This window comes from Megascapheus bottae, chromosome 35, assembly GCF_031878675.1.
Source record: "Megascapheus bottae isolate mThoBot1 chromosome 35, mThoBot2.hap1, whole genome shotgun sequence".
NCBI lineage: Eukaryota > Metazoa > Chordata > Mammalia > Rodentia > Geomyidae > Megascapheus > Megascapheus bottae.
Window position 1 is genome coordinate 2280180 of NC_143543.1, and position 21204 is coordinate 2301383.

At 42.8% G+C, this 21204-nt stretch overlaps 1 protein-coding gene across 11 annotated transcripts in view; it reads right to left on the reverse strand.

The window, feature by feature from the left end:
- Window positions 1-1449: 1449 nt before the first annotated feature.
- The window catches only part of Sox5 (SRY-box transcription factor 5), a 732928-nt gene continuing 713173 nt past the window's right edge, over window positions 1450-21204 (reverse strand). For all 11 annotated transcript variants that reach the window (XM_090324494.1, XM_090324498.1, XM_090324491.1 and 8 more), the window contains 4 exons: window positions 13866-13974; window positions 11539-11712; window positions 3602-3818; window positions 1450-1860 (listed from right to left, as the gene is read on the reverse strand). In XM_090324494.1, coding sequence (XP_090180620.1) covers window positions 1542-1860; window positions 3602-3818; window positions 11539-11712; window positions 13866-13974 — 819 coding nt within the window. In that variant the 3' untranslated portion in view covers window positions 1450-1541. The remainder of the gene's footprint in view (window positions 1861-3601; window positions 3819-11538; window positions 11713-13865; window positions 13975-21204) is intronic.

The following is a 21204-nucleotide window of genomic DNA, read 5'->3' on the forward strand; positions in this document are numbered from 1 at the left end:
CGATAACCAATCGTTTTCATCTTAGAAACCTAAAAAATATAAGTTCTGAGCCCTATCACTTGGTTGTCGTTCGAAGTGCAAAGTCAAGGTCAAGATTCCGTCTAGACCAGTTATTTAGAAGGTTTATGGGATTTCATCCCGAGATGTGGGTTTAACTCACAAATGGTTTAATGTCATCTTATTTAGTACCATAAATCACACACATACATACACACAAAAAAAATCCAAGGTCAGAAAATATTTTTTTTCTCTAAATTTCTTAATCTCTCTCTCTCTCTCTTTCTCTCTTTTCACCTGAGATCAGCACCTATAGTTTCCATTTAAAAAAAAAAAAAAAAAAAAAGAGAAAGTCAAATCTCACCAGCTGCTGGTATTTTTCGTTTTTTTTTTCCCCCAAGGGATTGTCTAAGATTTAACACTGTCCTAACTGAAGAAACGACAAAAAGGAACAAATACTTAAAGAGAAAAAAAAATAATAATAAGAAAGGAGGAAGGAAGGAGAGGGGGACAAACAAGTCGATCCTTCAGTACACATTTGTCGCTTGTTCAGAGACGTAGTGTGGTGGCGGATAGGGAGAAGGGGAAAAGAAAAAGCTCATTAAGGAAAACAGTTGCTTCTTTTTGATTGCAGGGAAGTTAAAAATCAGGCTCTTTTTCATTTTTTTTTTGTTTGTTCTTCCCTCTTCCTCTATGTACAGACTTTCCATCTTTGAAACACTGAGACAGAGAAAGGTGGAGGAAAGTGAAGAGAAATCCAAATCCATCTTTTTTCTTTTTCTTCCTGTCAGGTGCATTACCGTAACAAACCCAAATGAAAACCACACAGAACAGAACAAAAACAACAAGAAAACAAAACAAAACAACAAAACAACCCCACAAAGGACTAGGGAAGGAAAGAAAAAGGAAGACAGCACACAAAATAAAATCCTACCATCCCGGACCTCCCCACCCCTTTCCCCAAGGAAAACAAATACAAAAAAAAAAAAACAAAAAAACAAAAAAAAACCCTTTCTTTTTCTTTTTTCATTTTTCTTTTTTTTTTTTAAAAAATCGTAGCAGACAACAACAAAAAACAACAACACATTCACAAAGCCACTTGTTGGCACTGTGTACCTGAGTGAGAATTTCTAGAACATCGTAGAACAAACAAGCCATAAAGTTTATTTAAAAAATAAAAATAAAAATAAAGAAGAAGAAAGACCAAAAAAATAAAAAATAAAAAAGGAAAAAAAAAAAAACAACCCAAGGAAAAGGAAATAATAATAATAATAATGAAGTGGACGGGTAAGACTTCAGTGCTTGGCGTAGCAGCTGAGATTACTGGCGTGGTTATTATTATTATTATTATTATTCTTTATTATTCTTTTGCCCGTCGCCCGCTGTCGCTGGTCGTCTGTAGGTCTCGGTGTCGTCTTTGTCCCCTGGTCCCCTGGTCGGTGGTGGAGGACGCTCCGTGGGTTCCTGTGCTTTCCTCCTGCTGCTCCTCCCCCTCATCCTCCCCCTCTTCCTCTTCTTCTTCTTCCTCCTCCTCCTGCTCCGGCTCAGTTGGCCGCCGGCCCCGCCAGGTGGACCTCACTGTCACTCCCGAAGTCCACGTCCGGGTCGTCGTCGTCCTCCTCCTCCTCCTCGTAGTCCTCCAGCGCCTGCCCGTTGGCCTCGGGCGGCCCCAGCTCCTCCGGGGCCCGCAGCGGCTCGGGGCCCTTGGCATAGCCGCCCGGCAGGCCCGGCAGGCCGGGCTCGGGGCTGCTGGACACGCTCGAGTGCTCCGAGGGCAGGCGCGGCGAGGGCATGCCGGCCACGGCCACGGCGGCGCCCGGGAACACCACGCCCGCGGGCGCCAGCGGGAGCGGGGGCTGCTGCCTGCCGAGGGAGGGGGGAGAGCACGGGGGGGGGGGGCGGCCGTCAGCGCCTGCAGGCCTGGGGCTGCAGCAGGGCTGGGGCTGCAGCAGGACGACACGCCACCACCGGGCCGCCCGGGCGATCGAGCCGGCCTTGAACTCCAGGACCACACCAGACCCCCCCCAGACCCCACCCCCAGACCACACCAGACACCATCAGACACCCCCAGACCACACCAGACACCCCAGACCCCACCAGAACACATCAGACACCCCCAGACACCCCCACCAGACACCCCAGACCCCACCAGATCCCCCCAGACTCCCCAGACCCCACCGGCCACCCCAGACCCTACCAGACTCCAATAGACCCCACCAGACACCCCAGACCCCACCAGATCCCCCCAGACCCCCCAGACCTCCACCAGACCCCACTAGACACCACCAGACCCTACCAGGCACCCCAGACCCTACCAGACTCCAATAGACCCCACCAGACACCCCAGACCCCACCAGATCCCCCCAGACACCCACCAGACCCCATCAGACCCTACCAGGCACCCCAGACCCTACCAGACTCCAATAGAACCCCACCAGACACCCCAGACCCCACCAGATCCCCCCAGACCCCCCAGACCCCCACCAGACCCCACTAGACACCACCAGACCCTACCAGGCACCCCAGACCCTACCAGACTCCAATAGACCCCACCAGACACCCCAGACCCCGCCAGAACACATCAGACACCCCCAGACACCCCCACCAGACCCCCCAGACCCGCGCTCGCGCCATCCTTGAACTCCAGGCCCCAGGCCCCCATCAGGCAGCTGTGCTCTAGGCCTAGGCCCTGCCTGCTGCCCTGGCCACACCCTGGCCATACCCTGGCCAACGGCCCCTTCTTGATGTGTTCTCTCTCTGGGCTGGGTCGGTGGAGGTGAGGCTCAGGGACTTTGCTGTCTGGGCTGGCTTGGAACTGTGATCCTCTCATCTCAGCCTCCTGAGGAGCTGGGATGACAGAGGAGAGCGGCCAAGACCTGGCTTCTATGCATGTGGTACCCAGGAGTCGAATCCGGGTCTTCATGCATGCTAGGAATCACTCTACCTACCACTAGGCCCTAATACCTGGCTTCTAATACGCACATTTTCCATCTCTATATATGTTTAATATATATATATAATTATAGTATTGATAGCAGCAAAGCCTCCGAAATCATAAAACATTAAAAAAAAAAAAAAAAAAGAGGAAAAGAACCAAGAACACATCTTGGTTTTTCAGAGCAAAACTGCCCTACAATCACTCAGGGAGCTTTTCTGCCCTAGCTTCTTCTTCACCTACCTCAGGGCACCAGCTGGCAGCCTGCCGTGGATTCACGTGTACGTGTGTGCATGTGTGTGTGCATTCTCTCCGTACAGGTGGAGACAGAAATAAGACATGCAGACATGGCTTTTATGCTTAGGTACTAGACAGCTGTAGATGGATGACATCGGATGGGCATAATAGAGTCGAAATTGCCATCTATCCATCTGTCTTCACGCATAGAAACCGTGCGTTCATCTATCTTCACGAGCATAGTAGAAATTCTTCTATGCCCACATAGACATGCTACACATATGGATATATCATGTGTATCCATCATATACACATCATATACAGGATCCCACAGTCACATATCCATATGGACAGGGGTGGAGACGCCTTGGTCTTAGCAGGGCATGGAGGGTCTTGGGTGTCCCCCCTTCTGCACCCCGGCCCCCTGCTCACCCGACGTTGAAGTACTGGCGCATCTCCTGCCTCCGGTTGCGCATGATGGCTTTGTACTCTCCGATGCGCAGCTTCTTGCCGTCCACCAGGCAGGTGCGCTTGGGTCGGGGTTTGTATTTGTAGTCCGGGTACTTCTCCAGGTGCTGCTTGCTCAGCCGCGCCTGCTCCTCGTAGTACGGCTGCTTCTCCAGGTTGGTCATGGCTTTCCAGCGCGATCCTGGGGAGAGCTGGGGTTACAACTGGGGTCCTGGGGGGGGTGTGCACTGGGCGGGGAGCTGGGGTAGGTACTGGGGTCCTGGGTGAGCACAGGGAAGAGGAGTTAGAACTGGGGTCCTGGGGCACACAGCAGGAGAGCTGGGGTCAGAAATGGGGTTTGGGGGGCACATGGGGGAGAGGGGGGTCAGAACTGGGGTTCTGGGGGGGCACATGGGGGAGAGGGAGGTTCAGAATTGGGGTTCTGGGGTACACAGGGGAGAGGGGGTTCAGAACTGGGATTCTGGGGGCACATGGGGGCGAGGGGGGTTCAGAACTGGGGTTCTGGGGTACACAGGGGAAAAGGAGGTTTTCAGAACTGGGGTTCTGGGGACACACAGGGGGAGAGGGGGTTCAGAACTGGGGTTCTGGGGGCACATGGGGGGATTCAGAACTGGGGTTCTTGGGTACACAGGGGAGAGGAGGTTCAGAACTGGGGTTCTGGGGACACACAGGGGGAGAGAGTGGGGGTCAGAACTGGGGCTCTGGGGGCACACAGGGAGAGAGAGTAGGGTTCAGAACTGAGGTTCTGGGCACACAGGGGAAGAGAGTGGGGGTGAGAACTGGGGTTCTGGGGGCACACCGGGGGAGAGTGGGGTCATCCCGGTGGCGCACAGGGGAGAGCTGGGGTTAGAAGTGAGACAAAGGAAACACACACACACAGGCTGTGTGGTGGCTCTCGCCTGTCATCCCAGCTACTCAGGCGGCTGAGATCTGAGAATCATGGTTCAAAGCCAGCCAAGGCAGGAAAGTCCATGAGACTCTTGTCTCCAAGGAACCACCAGAAAACTGGAAGTAGAGCTGTGGCTCAAGTGGTAGAGCGTTAGCCTTGAGGAAAGCTCAGGGACAGTGCCCAGGCCCTGAGTTCAAGTCCTTCCACTAACAGGGAAAAATGGCACAAATGTGGAAATAGAAAAACATCATTTTGACCACTGGAGGCTCTGTGTTCAAACTGTGTACACAAAGACATCAATACTTGGCTAATATATTACTTTATTTTGGGCTTGAAAGGATTGTGTAAGAAAAGCTTTATGTTGTCTGTGTAAGTGGATGGCACAGCCTCATCTTCTAGCACCCAAATTCACCAGTGGACTGAAATGTTATACAGGCTTTGTTAAGGATTTTGAATCTCAAGAGTATTTGTTCAGTGTTTTGCTGGGGGGGGGGGTGTCCACTACTTAATGTACGTTTCTGTGTGGCATATTTTTCATTCTCCTCTGCATGTGTAAGTATGCCTGTTACCTGTTTGTTTAAAATGCACTTCACAAAACTATTATAATTAAAATGCCCATATTCACGAACGTGGACCGGCTAGCTGCTATGCTAGGGCCTATCTGGGATACTGCATTCCTTTTTCATTTTATCAGAACCTTGTAAGATAATAATAGCTCTTTCATCGCAGAAAAATATTGAGATTGAAAAGGCAGAAGCCTCATGATTATGAAACCTATGACTCAAACTCAGGTGGGGTATAAATCATGCAAAAACATATATTCCATATGTTCTGGGGCCGGGAGTATAGCCTAGTGGTAGAGTGCTTGTCTAGCATGCACGAAGACCTGGGTTCGATTCCTTGGTACCACATACATAGAAAAAAGCCAGAAGTGGTGCTGTGGCTCAAATGGTAGAGCTCTAGCCTTGAGAAAGTTCAAGGACAGTGCTCAGACCCTGAGCTCAAGACCCAGGACCGGCAAAAAAAAAAAAAGTTCTGTTCTTACATATGTATGCCCAACCAATTAAATAGCTACCCAGATAGCTATAGATAGATAGATGACAGATAAACAGATCATAACGGATACGAACAGGATCTATAGACAAATGATAGAGGGACAAAGAGAAGGAAAACAGAAATCTGAAATTCCGTAAGATTATTTTCTTGACAAACTGTTTTCAAGAGTACATAGCCTTAATGAATTACTAGTTGATACTGATATTAAAAATCAGTAATCTAGACTATACCTTACTGATGACTCAAATTGATTTTTCTCTTCTACATAATAGTGTGTAGGTCTGGGTCCAGCTAGGACTGAGAAAAACCAGCTTTAAGCTTAACTAAAAATAATTTCTGCTCATTTCATTTTAGGTGTCGTGGCACAGTTCAAAGCGGCAGTCAAAATAATAGATGATTCACCGTGGTGGTAACAGACTACTGCTTTATGTTAATGACTGAATTTCAAATCGTACTGCAGATAAAGTAAGTGTTCGTATGCAACTAGTCAGATTCATTTGGCTGAAATGTTTTCATCCTGGAGTGGAAGGAAGAAGGTTGTGGTGCCCTAGAGAAGTGACTGGGAGGAGGGGCGGGAACTGCCATTATTGAATGCTGGTGGGTTCATAAGAAAAGACAGGAGAGGCAAGCGACACATCAGTTGTCACATCCTTACCACCTAGGGCTCTGTGAACTAGAGAAGGCCATCTAAAGTTCCATCTTAGGAACTTCACGACTCAACCCCAACCTCAGGACCCCACAGGCACAGGGCTAACTATTCTCGGCAAATGTGGATGAATTTTCAACCAAGGCCAATTCATCTTCCCTGGGAAGTCTGAAGTCAAGAGGGTGGGGGCATGGATACTTCTTTGTCTCCAGTGGTCCTGTTGGAACGGATGTTGGTGTGTATTGTCAGATGAATATTATAATCATTTATCTATAAATCTATCAATCTAAATTAGATGTCATAATCAACACTTAGTAACTAAGGAATATTGTCAATTATATAATATTCATAATCAACAATGCATTGTATACACTGCAATGGTATTATAATATCAATATTGTTAACTTAAGGCTAGATTGCTAATGTCAGTGGATATTAATTATTAATGGCCTATTATTACTATTCATTATATATCAACGTGCTTCTTCAGTCTAGCTAGAGAATATAATTCTATGCTATTTATCCCAGAAACTTAGGTTACATTTTCAGATGTTGGGATTCATTTTTTTTCTTTCTTGGATGTTGTTTATACAGTAGGGTTCAGCGCTTAGCTATTGGATTTTTACATAAAATCTCATCATTTGACCAACGCTATCTCTAGAGGTCCTTGTGTGTGACTCTGCTCTTCTCAGGGTATGTATAAATGTAGATAAAAGTTAAACTACTTGAGTTAGGTCAACTCTTTTCATGGTGTTTCCTGTCAGCCTATGCACTGGTTTTTTTTTGAACTTCTAACAGGGAGTAAAAAGGCAAACTTACCACAAATAACTTCCTGGAAAAATAGGAATATAGTTGAAAAATGGATCAAAGGTGGATGACTTAACATAAAATCTACTATTTTTATTCCAGTTGGAGAAGAAAATCAGCATGTGTAGCTGAAATACGAATCACTAAAGCTTTTTTCTTTTCCCCCTGAAGTTAAATGTTTGAAAGTTCTTTTTCCTAAGGAAAAGAACACTGAGGTGATCTCCCTTGGCATACAAGAACTGTTTCTATATTTCCTATTGTGTGTTCTTTGTCCTACTGTGTGCAAAATGCTGCATCAATTACTGAATAGCCAGGAACAACAGAGAGTCATGGCTCCTGTCTCCTTCAGGCTTAGATTCAGCATGGAAATGCACACTGAATATTTTATTACAGACCCTATTAAATCTTGTCTGTGGTGTTTAAGATGGAGGTCAACTCAAGGTCAGGCACTGGTGGCTCATACCTGTAATCCCAGCTACTCAGAAGGCTGAGATCTGAGACTCCTAATTGGAAGCCAGCCACGGCAGACAAATCCAAGAAATCAACATCTTTAATGAATCAGCAAAAAAAGCCAGAGGTGAAGATGTGGTTCAAGGGGTAGAGCACCGGCCTTGAGTGAAAAAAGCAAGGCAGAGCCAAAGGCCCTGGGTTCAAGTCCCGAAAGCAGCACCAGGGTCAACTCAAACGATTTCTGTCAATCCTCTTAGGGGGTCAGAAAGAATATAGCAGGCTATAAAGGATGGCTGAAATTTCCTCTGGAGTGAGGAATTAGAGGGACTTACAGATGATCTGACACAAGGTAGTGTATATGAGGAAATGGACTAATACATATTGATATATCATTTATAAGAGAAATATATATATGAAGAAATATACATGCTTTATCAATATAGCTAGATAATATTCTGTTTACTTCAAAAACTTAGCTTATGGCTATATATATATATGACAACATATTATAGATCATATATATCATATGTATTACATATAATACCATATGTTACATATTAGATTAGTACAAAGGTAATAAGTACATCTATTGATATAGATGTATATTATATATTACATATATTATACACATGTACATAGACTATCATATATACATACATATTCTCAAGTAAGTTGTTTTCCAACTCTGTCAAAGTTTATAAAATGTTTTATCTCTTGTTTCTCTCTCTCTCCCTCCCTCTCTCTCTCTCTCTCTTTCTCTCTGAGTCCTGGGGTTTAAACTCAGGGCCTGGGCACTGTCCCCGAGTGCTCAAAGTTAGCAATCTACCACTTGAGACACAGCTCCAACTGGTGATTTTCTGGTGTTTTCTAGGGGGTAAGAGTCTCCTAGAATTTTCTGCCTGGGCTGGCTTTGAACCATGATCCTCAGATTTCAGCCTCTTGAGTAGTTCAGATTACAGGCATGAGCTACTAGTACCTAACTTGTTCTTTCCCTCAATAATACAAGTTCTTTCAGAGCATCAGAGTGCTAAAACAAATCCTTTCCTGTGTTTTAAAATAGAGTCATATAATAACTACAAGTGTGTTTTTTTGTCATGCTGGCCTCAGACACCTAATCCTTTTGCCTCTACCTCTGTAGTTCTGTACTGGTATACACCACCAAGCCCTGCTTACAAGTTTTCTTACTTAGAATTAAGACAGCCTAAGATTTCACAGGGACAAAATGACTCACTACTCCATTCTGTGACATCCCAGAAGAGGGCTTCAGCTTGGAAGCAAATCCTCGCGTTCTTTTCTAAAGATGGCTTAGAATTAGGAGAAGTGATTGACAGGTTCAGGGAGGGTTTCAGTGGCTTTGAAGTTCTAGCAGCTCTTAGCTACAGCTGCAGTAAAAATCACAAAATACACAACTTGGAATGCTGGCAGAGATAAATGACAGATAGACAGACAGACAGACAGACACATAGTGCCATGTCCAACAAGACCTTTCTTTAGGTATTGATTTTGTGTGGCTGGCTGCTAACCCTGAATGCACTCTATATAAACAGCATGTCACCAGTTTTTTTCCAGAAGGCTGTCATTTCAGCAAGGTGCCGGTGGCTCACCCCTGCAATCTCAGCCACCCAGGAGGTTGAGATCTGAGGATTGAGATTCAAAGCCGGCCCAGGCAGGAAATTCTAGGAGACTCTTACCCCCATGAGTCCATGAGACTCGTCTCCAATGAACCACCAGAAAACTGGAAGTGGAGCTATGGCTCAAAGCAGTAGGGTAAAAGGAGCTCAGAGTTAGCACCCAGGCCCTGAGTTCAAGACCCAGGACCAAGAATAAAAGGAAAGAAAGAAAGGCTACCATGTGGCAAGATAAAAACAGAGGAAGACAACTGAATTTGCCTCCTGGTTCAACATAAGGAAAAATTCTCCAAGCTCGCTCTTTCCTCTTCTGAATCCGGGGGTGGTAGGGGACTGGAGAGTTCGAATGGGGTGACACAGACATCTCTGTGGGGTATGTAATGAATTTGCACGTTTTACACCGACTACTGTACAGCTAATCAGAAAAAGATGTTACCCTGTTTCCTGATCCCGTGCCAAACAGTAAAAGGTGATTCTTTATGTTAACAATTTCAGCAGAATGGCTTATTAAAACCAGATTTTAGGGTATTATAAAATGTCAACTCGGATCCCCTGAGACTGTGTAAAATGTCAACCCAGCTCAGGCGCCTGTTTTAAGCAGAATGAATTAGCAGCATGCCGGCGGAGGCTCTTATCCAAAACAATCAGGAAAGAGGAAAACACACCGAGCTTTCTTTGTACTCTCATATGAAATGGCCCATTTAGAAAGACCTCGTGGATATTTGAAGATCGCTTATTTCTTTTAAAACTAGGACTGACTCTTGAGGTCCCAACTCCCCCCCACACACACCAAGTGTTTAATAGGCCCTCCCCCAATATAAATGTTCTACCTTGAATCAGAAAGTTTCAACAGGGCAGAGCTGTCTTTCCCTGGGCCTGCGAATTGCACAATCATTCTCTTAGTCTCTCTTTCCACGGGTCATCTGTTTACCATAAAAATATTGGCTACATTTCCTCAAGTATCATTTTACTTCCTCGAAGCTGGCACTTCCTTTAGGATAAAGTTGAGGATAAAGTTTCAATCAATGACTACCAGGATTGTCTGATGGAGAGACAGTTGAGACACACTCTGTATTTAGCTTGTGTTTTACAATTTTGAGAGCTTTAGATTTCCGATCCAGGCATCACTTTTTTAGATGTTAAATAAAAAAAAAGCTTACACAAAATAATCTTTAAGCTTTTCTAGAATTTTCCCAAACAAAAAAAAAGGTATATTGTTTTTAAACTCAGGCCGGAACTCAGGGTTTGGTTGCTGTCTGTGAATTTTCTTGCACAAGGCTAGCACACTTCCACTTCTGGCTCTCTGAGGGTTCACTGGAGATGAGTCTCCCATATTTTTTAATAAGGAAGAGAAAATATAGTATGACAAGGAAAGAAATCAGAAAGATTAGAGAGGGCAGAATTGCACTAACATTTGAACTCACTAAAAATTATAAAGTAAGATAAGTGTGTAAGTTAAAATATGCTCTACACTTTATACTGATTCTCTAGACTGACTTTTAATTATAACAGAAGTGCAACTCCCATTCTTATGGGAGCCGTGAAGAAGACAACACCAACTCCTCCATCTTCATGGCATAGGGGATGTGAGAGCTCAGAGGTACCTTAAGATCACCAGTAACCCCCATCGAGTCCACAGAGAAAAAGAATGACCACAGCCATCGAAACCACCTATTTTCTCCATGGTCACCGCTGAAAGTTGTCGTAGATTTTGAAAACAGAGGACAGCATGGCGCGGTGGCTCACGCCTGTCATCCTAGCTACTCAGGAGGCTGAGATTTGAGGATTGTGGTTCAAGGCTAGCCTGACCAGGAAAGTCTGAGAGACTTTTTAATCTCCAATGAACCATCTGAAAACCAGACATTGCACTGGGGCTCAAGTGGTAGAGAGCTAGCCTTGAGCTGAAGAGCTGAGGGGCGGTGCCCAGGCCCTGAGTCCAAGCCCCATGACAGACAAAAAATAAAATAGAATAGAGGAATACAGAGTCGAAGTGTGGTTCAAATGATAGAGTGCCAGATTTGAGCAAATAAATGAAGGAAGGAAAGGAGGGAAGGAAAGGAGGGAAGGAAGGAAGGAAGGAAGGAAGGAAGGAAGGAAGGAAGGAAGGAAGGAAGGAAGGAAGGAAGGCAGGCATCTAGGCCCTGAGTTCAAGACCCAGTACTGTCACTAAAGACAGAGAGAGAGAGAGAGAGAGAGAGAGAGAGAGAGAGAGAGAGAGAGAGAGAGAGAGAGAGAGAGAGAGAGAGAGAGAGCGAGCAAGCTATAATAATCAGTATGGAGATGTCTAAGCAGTAAAGCCAGTTACTGGATTCAAGGCAAATTTCTTGGGGTGCTCGGGTGAGGTGGGGTGGTGGGTAGGTTTTGGGGTAAGCAGATGTCAGGAGGACCTGGGCTTTACACAGCTTTCCTGTCCTGCAGTCCTTACCCAGAATCTTGCTGATGTTGGAGTTGTGCATGTCTGGAAAGGCCTGTAGGATTTTCCTGCGCTCATCTTTGGCCCAGACCATGAAAGCGTTCATTGGGCGCTTGATATGGGGTTCGTTGCTTCCACGGCCTCTGGACTCCCGGTAGATTCTGGACTCGGAAACTCCCGCGCTGCCTACAAAACAAGAAAGAATATTGCAGGAAGACTTGGGACAGCTCTGCCTTAGCCTTAATGGAATTTAATTTTTTTTAGCCTATTAAAATATTTGAAAACAACAAGTTGTTCTGAGCTTAGGACTTCCAGTTCTTAAGACAGATGCTTATTTTTGAAGGTTTTTTTTTTCTCCATAAGCCTTGTGGTGGTAAATGTGATATTTGTATTTTTAATTTTAAAAGTTTTTCCTTTTATTCAGTGGACTATGTTCCATTTGATTTCAAGAGCTCACAAGAAACTAGATACCATGTACTGCATATGCTTATTATGTATAATATATACATATAATATCATTTAAAAAAATTAAATAAATTAACCAAACTTTAATATATTAATCCTTATGGCAGAATGGATTATTCAAGGTGAGTGATATATCTTTTCTACTTAGTGACTGTCAGAACATAAATAACCTAAAGAAAACTGTGGTAGATAGAATCACACCGTTGAAACCACAACATGAAGATTTTCCCTTCCTGTGAATAACTCATCTTTGAAGTTATGTGCTAATATATGCATGAAGCGTATTGTTTCAATCAAGGCAGTCCTTTTTCCCCAAAAATAAATCTATGAAAATTATAGGGGAAATGCACAATTATATTATTATATTATATATAATAATATAATTATATTATTATGGCTTCTTGAAGCATTTTATTGTCCTTTTGTTGGATGCTGGTAGCTCACACCTGTCGTTCCAGCTACTCAGGAGGCTGTGATCTGAGGATCATGGTTCAAAGCCAGCCTAGGCATTCATTGAAGATTTATCTCCATCTGACCACCAAAAAGTCAGAAGTAGAGCTGTGGCTCAAGTGGTAGAGAACCATGCTTGAGTGGAAAAAGCTAAAGGACAGTATCCAGTACCTGAGTTCAAATCTTAGTTCTGACATCAAAGTAATCACCCCAAGTTACTTTTAAAGCAAAGAACAAAAAAATAGTCTAGCTATAGCTCTTTCTCTCTCAGTCATAATCTGTATCCTTTCGTGTGACAAAGAGCAGGAATTAATTTGCATCCAGGCATGGCTACATTTAACAAATATCAGCCATACATACTTGGGTGCTAGAATGCTGATTATCCCAGGAGTATATTTTATCAAGCTAACACGCATTCAAATTTATGAAATGTATCATTACCAGTTATTGTCTTTTTATCGCCCAAAATTAGTGCCAATCTATGGCAACATCTTTCTAAAATGGGTTTGTAACTAGCAGATGATCATAGGCACATCTGCTCTTCCTTATTCTCACACCTTGCAGTGCCATCGGGCCATAAAAGGCACATTTGTGACTTCATCAAATCTAAACAAGCTCTTTATATGTATGTAGGCCAGGTTTGCTCTTAGCCTGGTGGAGAGGAAAATAGAAAGGGAACATTTGTAGGTATCAGATGGCAAACAAAAGCAGATTGTAGCCATCCTCTGGAATCAAGTTTAGTTTGGACAGTTAAGGACACAAGAATAATTGATGCAGTATAGTTATATTATGGTAGGTATATTATACCTCTTATAGGTTTGTCCTGATGTCATCTAGCTACAAAGAAAGATTTCCAGGTGGAAATGTTCCTGCAGTTTTATGACAGCGACAGAACTGATTAGGAGCAGGTTCACAAAATGCATGAGCGCTTGATTCCGCTGAAAGCACTGTTGGTTATAAGAAGTGTGTGTGTGTGTGTGTGTGTGTGTGATGGGAGAGAAGAAAAGAGTCTGACCAGTGGAAACTGAGAAATTAGCTCATAAGAACCAATTTAGGACCAGTCGGGGTAACAAGAGAAGAGGGGAGAGGGAGAATCGAAGCTTTGTTTTTGGAATGCCACCATCTTGAATCGAATTGATAACTCTTGCACTCGAGAGCCCAGCGGCTTTGCCAAAAATAAAACATAAAAACAAAACAAAAACAAAAACGGATTCCCAACACTAAGGGTCAATTGGTTTATCTGCAACAGTATTACCAGGTTTGGATGAGGAATTAAATGAAGAGTGACAGGATCTATTTCTATTGCAGTGATAAGTGTCAGGTGACCCTCCCCTCAGACAGAAGCCTCAATGGCACCATGGACCCCCTTCCCCACCCCCAACCACATGTTATTAGCCACAAATGGACGAGACATCACCACCAACCATCGGAATCTCCGCTCATATTGAAATCCATGATTGTATGGCTAAATTTTCCTTCTTCATTCTGTTTCACTGCCAGCTGCTGTGTCAGGCTTTCCAGTGTTGTTTTCTCCTTTCAAACAAGAGAAAGAGCAAGATGAGAACCTGGAAACCAGAAGCATTCAAAGACGCTGCGTTTCCCTGGGGCATCTCTCCTAGATTCGCTTCTGGACTCACCTTGGCCTGTTCAAGCACATTATACTGACATAACTACAGTAAGGAAACAGAGCGAGATTGGATTGTTGTGGTGGTGGTTGTTTTTGAGCCTTAGAAGCCCCTGGAAAGCCTTGGCATTTGAGTTTGGTATGGCTAAAAGAAAATGTGCTAAGGATCCCAAATCTCTAATAGACACAGAATGTTCACAAGGGTCAACCAGCTTTTTATCTGGAATAGCTGTTTGATTTGTAGCTAGGAAGCCGAGTCCAGGAGTGACGTGGCGCCAACTGTCACGTGACCAAAGGATATACACAGATGGCACGCTCGGATTACCATTACTCTAAATACCATTTGCAGTCCTCCTGCACAGGTAATGAAGACATTTACATATTCTTGGCTAATGGCTTGCACCTCAATCTGTACCTCCACGGTGAGGGCTTGCTACCTTGAACCACAATTTGGTTTGAATTTTCTAGGCTGAAATATTGAGCTGGAGGATTATGGGAGAGAACACACATACCAAAATTCTATCTTCAAAGGCATTCAATCATCTGGACACAAGGCAGGATGTGATCTGAACTCACAGACTACCGATTGTCACAAACCAAAATTATAGGCGCAATGCCAGGGGCTCAGGTCTAGAATCCTAGCTACTCAGGAGGCTGAGATCTGAGGATCATGGTTCAAAGCCAGCCTTGGCGGGGAAGATGGAGTGACTGTTATCTCCAGCTAAGTAGCCCAAAGCCCAGATGTGGTGCTGTGGCTCAAGTTATAGAGAGCTAGCCTTGAGCACAAAAGTTCAGGGACAGAACCCAGGCCCCTAGTTTGTTTAACAAACAAACAAATCTATTGGATCTTGTAACATTTGCTCAAGTTTCTTTAGAAATATCTACCAAATTTTCCAAGGACCATAATCACAGCATGTATGCGCACAATAAGATGTTCACAGAAAATGACTGTATTACAGGTAAATGCAATGTTTTGCAACATATTAACAGGATGTTGGAATTTGTGTAGTTTCAACCCTACAAAACCACTGTCAGTACTACAATTGTATCAATCACATCACATAATTTCCTTAAGACCACAAAATTCACAAATTCTGTTAATAGAAAAAGATTGCATATTTAATCACCAATCAATATATAATGGAATGAACATATATATTTACTTTTCCAAAATTAGCTGCAAGTTGGAAATGAGTTATATATTTAAAAACATGGAACTTTGAGGGGGTTGGTGGGTGGAGGTGTGGCTTAATTGGTATAGAATTTGCCTGGCAAGGGCAAAAGTCCTGAGTTCAAGACTAGGGCAAAAAAAAAAGAGAAAAAAAAAAGTAGAACTTGACCCAATTTGTTTTGAGTATGGAATTGGTATTTTTAGCTGTTCTATTTCTATATTCTGGGATTCTTTTACGTCTGCTATGTATTCAGAATAACTCAGAAGCTACCATGGGTTACTAGCTTGATAGCTTCTCTTTTCAGTACAGGTAGCTATTCAAAATAAAAGACAGTTACACCACACACACACACACACACACACACACACACACACACACACACACACACACATCCATATGATCTGACAGTTTTCAGGCCTATAAATACATCTTCAGGAAATGTACCTCGAATGGACTAACCCTCAGACACTGTTGTTATTGATGTCTTTTTTTTTTTTAGCCAGGCTTCTCTGAACTCCAGTCACTCTAACTGGCTGGTCATATCGCCAAATCTTATTTTCTATTGGTATAAATAGAGGTATGAGATTCCTTCACCTAAGTTTGGAAAGTAGGCTTGGGATGACCTGCTCTACTGTTCACTGAGAAGCTGCTTCCCCGAACTTTGACTCCTGGGGATGTTTCCCAACCCCTGGTCTGGAGAATTTCTCAGCACCACTCAGGATCTGAATGAACGGTGTCACAGGAAAAGAAGAATGCCACATGTTTTTCTAGTGAATGTTTCATTCTGGAGAGTAAAGATGTTCAGAAAGAAATAGCAAAATGAAGGTGATGAGGGGGGGAAAGGAAAGGGAGGCTAACGATGTTCTCAGGTTTTGAGTGCAGATCTGTTGAACTTGCTGGCATGTGACTAAGATGCTTAAATTTGCAAAGGATGAACAAAAGATGCCGTGGTTCTTAACATAAAAAAAAACCAATTAGTGACCTCTAACTATATCTAACTGCCTCTAAAGCACATGGAATACTAAAATTCATTTAGCTACAGGGAAGTAAAGTGTGATATCTTTCTTAAGAGAATGCCATCGGGGAGACAGCAAAAATCAACATGCTGGTGACATTCACATGTAACTATGTATAATGATGATCCTCTGTAGAATGATGTGGTCAGGAAAAGAAAGAGACAGAGAGACACAGAGACAGAGAGACACAGAGACAGACAGACGAACAGGCAGATGGAGAAGTAGAACAATGGAGAATCTTTGACATACCTTTAAACTCCCATTTTGTTTTAGGATGTAAATCTAAGCAGCAATAATGTATTTTAGAAACCTTAGCAGACAATGAATTCTGAAGACAAAAGAATTTGCATGAGGAGATAATAACCCATACCAAAATGGATCCCGCAGGTAAGTGTTGTTATGTTTCAAAGTAAATATAAATACAGATGAGGCTAGAAAGAAGGTTCTGTAATGTAATGATCCTCTGAAAGGGTGAGTTGGATTTCAGAATGGCTCTCAACGGTAAATTATTTAATAGTTTTCAACAGTTAAATCCACAAACTCACAAGTATTAAGAGAATCTATTAAGCATTTTTTTATTTTTTTGGTGGTGGTGTGCTTGAATCCTGACCCTGGGCATTGTCCCTGAACTCTTCAGCTCAAGGCTAGTTATTCTACCACTTTGAGCTGCAGTGCCACTTCTGGTTTTCTGGTGGTTCATTGGAGATAAGGGTCTCCAGGACTTCAGTGTCTGGGCTAGCTTTGAACTGCGATCCTCAGATCTCAGCCTCCTGAGTAGCTAGGATTACAAGCATGAGCCATTGACACCCGGCCCTATGAAATGTTATACAGTCCAATTCTTGATGAATTCAAAAATTCCTTCCCCTCCATTCGTGTGTGTGTGTGTGTGTGTGTGTGTGTGTGTGTGTGTGTGTGTGTGCAGATACTGGGGGTTGAACTTGACCTCATGCTCTGACTTAGCTTTTAAGCTCCGGGCTGGTACTTTACCAACTGAGCCATCCTAACCAGAGTAAAGTCTGATTTTCTTTCCTGGATAAATTCAAACTTCCATCCTCAAAATGTAGGAATGAGTCACAAGGTCCCAGCTTTCATTCATTCCCTTAAAAAGTTTATAATATATGTAGAAGAAAGTTTGCTGAGCACAAGGAAAGCTTGAAGGAAAAGAATAAACCCCTACTGGAAGAAGGATGAGAAAGGTCATTCTTAGCTTTTTTTTTTCAGTGTTGTTAAATGTTTTTAACCCTTCTTCTGCATCATATGATTCTTTAATTCTTTTTTTTAACCAATTAGTCTAATAAATGGAGCCCATTGCTTGAAAAGACTTTTACTCTTGACTATCAGCATTGAAACTCAACAACTTGAGAGTTTGCTCTTTGGTTGAAATATTTCTTCTTTCTCAAAAAGCCTCTTTTCCAAACTGCAGAGACCACTGAAAAGGTCAATATTTTGATTTCATAAGTTCCCCTAATTAATTCTCTCTAAAACAGAAGCCACAGCAAGCTAATAATGAAAGGAGGTACTTAGATAAGAGAGGAGTTAGCTAGGTAGGTGAAGAAAATGCATGCCAGAGTCTGGGGAGACAGAAATAAATGTGGAGCTCTGCGACAGTATTTGCCTTCCTTATAGTCTTGGGGTTTCAACTGATTCTGATAAAAATTTCTTTAATTAAGAATTGGTACAGCTGTGTGCACTATATACCTTATTTATTTGTTTGTTTATTTGGTGCCAGACTTGGGGCTTGAACTCAATACCTGAATGCTGTCCTTGAGCTTTTTCACCCAAGACTAACGATCCAGTTAGCCTCAGCTCCAGTTCTGGTTTTTTGGTGGTTAGCTGGAGATATGAGTCACCTAGACTTTTCTGCTCAGGCTGGCTTTGAACCATGATTTTCAAATCTCAAATGCTAGCTACCTGACTAGCTAGCTTTACAGGTGTGAGCCCTAGACATCCAGCTTCAAACCTTGATTTGTAAGGATAGAATTCTAAAACACAAATTTAGTCTAACACTTAACTATTTTTAGTACTCATTATTATTCAGACACTAAGCTGAAACATATAAGACTCGTTGGTCTCTTCTATCCTACCTTTTTTTCCATTTGAGAGAAAGCAGAAATCGACAACAACAACAAACACATATTTAAGGAACTACTTGCCAAAATTCTGAACATCTCTGAATAATTTAGAGTAGAGGGCAAAAAAAAATTACTACAAAATGGTCAAGATGAGAGTCTTGGGCAATTAAAAATAAAGACCAAACAAAATGATCTGTTTTTTATTGCTGTCAAAATAAAAAAAACTAGCAATTGGAGAGCAACCAGATTTCCTTTGGAAAGATGATTCCTGTCTGGCGAATCAAATCGCAAACAACTCTGCAGGTTGGCTAAGATCAAGAGACAAAACTATAATATGCCCTTTATTCCTGGTCCTCTGGTGACCAGAACAAGGGGAATGAGTCAGCTCTCAGCTGTAGAGGAAAAGGAAGTGGAACATTAGAATGTGGCAGGAATAATTCTGAAATCCAAAGTCCCCAGTGCCATGGTGAAACATGGAAGGGACTCGGGGAAATCGGCCGCTGTTCTCAGGCTCCGTGTCTTAGCCAATGACTGGAATGGTCATTGTGTGTTGTTTGCACATGGCACTGGGTTATAATGAAGATCACAGTGGAGATTAAAAAAATCTCGAAAAGAGGCGGGACACTCACTGCAGAGCCACACTTCTGCAAAATGTTTTGAGAGATTACTGAGAAGAAGACACATGTAAAGTTAGAAAATAATGGGTTTTGGTACCAGGAACAGCACAGTTTAACAGAATTATGAGCTATCCATGTATCTATGTGTCTGTCTGTCTCTCTATCTATCTCTAGACATATGATCTAGTTACCTAGCATTGTACTCTAATTATCTAGATATATATTTATACATCCATGTATAGAGCTCTATATAGATACAGATCTAATCTACCAATCAAGATAATCTATGTATCTATATAGAGAGATCTCTATATAAAAATAAAGATACAAATATAGATATTCATTTATCTATATACAATATATGTATATCTAGATCTATCTCTGTATAGAGAGATCTATGTGGAGATGTATATCTGAATTAGATAGAAATCTATACCTGTGCTACAGATAGATTCCTATATAATATAGATATAGACAGATAGGTGATAGCATATCTTATTTTTGCTGGTCCTGGGGCTTGAACTCGGGATTGGGGCGCTGCCCCTTAGCATTTTTTTTTTTTGGCTCAAGGGTAGCCCTCTACCATTTGAGCCACAGTGCCATTTCTAGCCTTTTCTGAGTAGCTTATTGGAGTTGGAAGTTTCACAGACCTTTCTGGCCGGGCTGGTTTCGAACTGCAATCCTCAGATCTCATCCTCCCTAGTAGCTAGGATTATTGGTATGTCACTGGAGCCCTGTTTAGTTATCATTTCAGATAGGTCAATTTACTTCCCTGAGTTCCTGGATCCTAACTTATAAAATAAACTTTAACTATGCAATCGATGTTCAGTAGTTTTCAAACCTTTAAGGAAGATATGCTTCTAATCTTAGAGAAAATCTTAATGGGAAAATTTGAGAGCATGAAGACTCATTCTAACACACAGGTATGGCAGGAATAGTTCCATTTAAATACTGAGTTCTTCAGTATCTTCTGTTCTCAATGACAAGCGTAAGGAGACAAATGTGAATTTAAAACAAAATAACTTGGATTAACACTTTTCAAGACTTGTGATTTCTCCTCCTCATCTATCATCCACTGTAGTATATTTAATTTTCCCTTTTCATACGTAACATGAGGAGTTACAGCTCTATAATATAATCCTGATGTGTATTTAAAACGAAAATTTCCCCTACTTAGACACTTTGATAGGCACACTAAAAAGAAAAAGTAATCAGCTTGCAAAAAGTTTCCTATGTTATTTCATACAGCAGTCAAAACAAAAAAACACACAATCTACATCTTCCAAGGGGTAAATATTCCTTTATTCTCTAATACTAAATTAAACAGTGCACGAGTAGATGGTCTTCCTATCACTCCCTGAAATGAGCAGTCATGCTGGTACAACTTCTTACTTTGAAAAAAGTTAAGAAATGGAAATTAGGGGGAAAAAAAGAAAGAAAGAAGCTTTGCTTCCCACCAGGCACCCATACACAGAGAGGAACCAGGGAGAGAAGGATGGAGGGAGGGAGAGAGAAAGAGGAGAGAAAGAGGGAGAGCATGACAGAGACAGGGAGAGAGATGGCGGAAGAGAGGGAGAGCAAAGAGGTAGAGAGATGGAGAGAGAGGGAGATGAGAGGGAAAGAAAGGGAGAGAGAGGGAGAGACAGGGAAGAGAGAAGGGGAGAGGGAGACAGACAGAAAGGGAAAGAGACAGGGAGAGAAAGAGAAAGGGAGGGAGAAAGGAAAGGGAGAGAGAAAGAAAAGAGGGAGAGAGAGAAAGGGAGAGAGATGGAGAGAGGAGAGAAAGAGGGACAGAGAAAGTGAGAGATATGGAGAGGGAGAGAGAGAGAGAGGAGAGGGAGAAATAGAGGGAAAGAGTCAGGGAGAGAGAGGGAGAGAGAGAGAGGCGGGGGTGGAGCAGCCACCATAATGGACACACTGGAAACAAAGCTCAGAGAGCGATTACACTCATAAAAAGCACATGCATGAAATGAGCGTAGAGTGTGACTGTCAACCACGAACTCAGTCGCAGTCAAAACCCTTCCGGCTGCACTTTTTTTTTTTTATGGTCTCCTACTATACTAATGACACAGGAAAGGAGGAGGAAACAAAGCAAGCTTCTAGACCTCCAATTATGGGCCCTTCACAGACCACCAAAGAAGCCTGAAGATTATTTATAAGGTCGTAACAATCTCTCAGCTGGAGGTGGCTCTCATCAGCTTTCATCAACTATAAAGAAGCAGTTCATGTGTCCACCATCTCAACCACTCAATTTCATTCGCC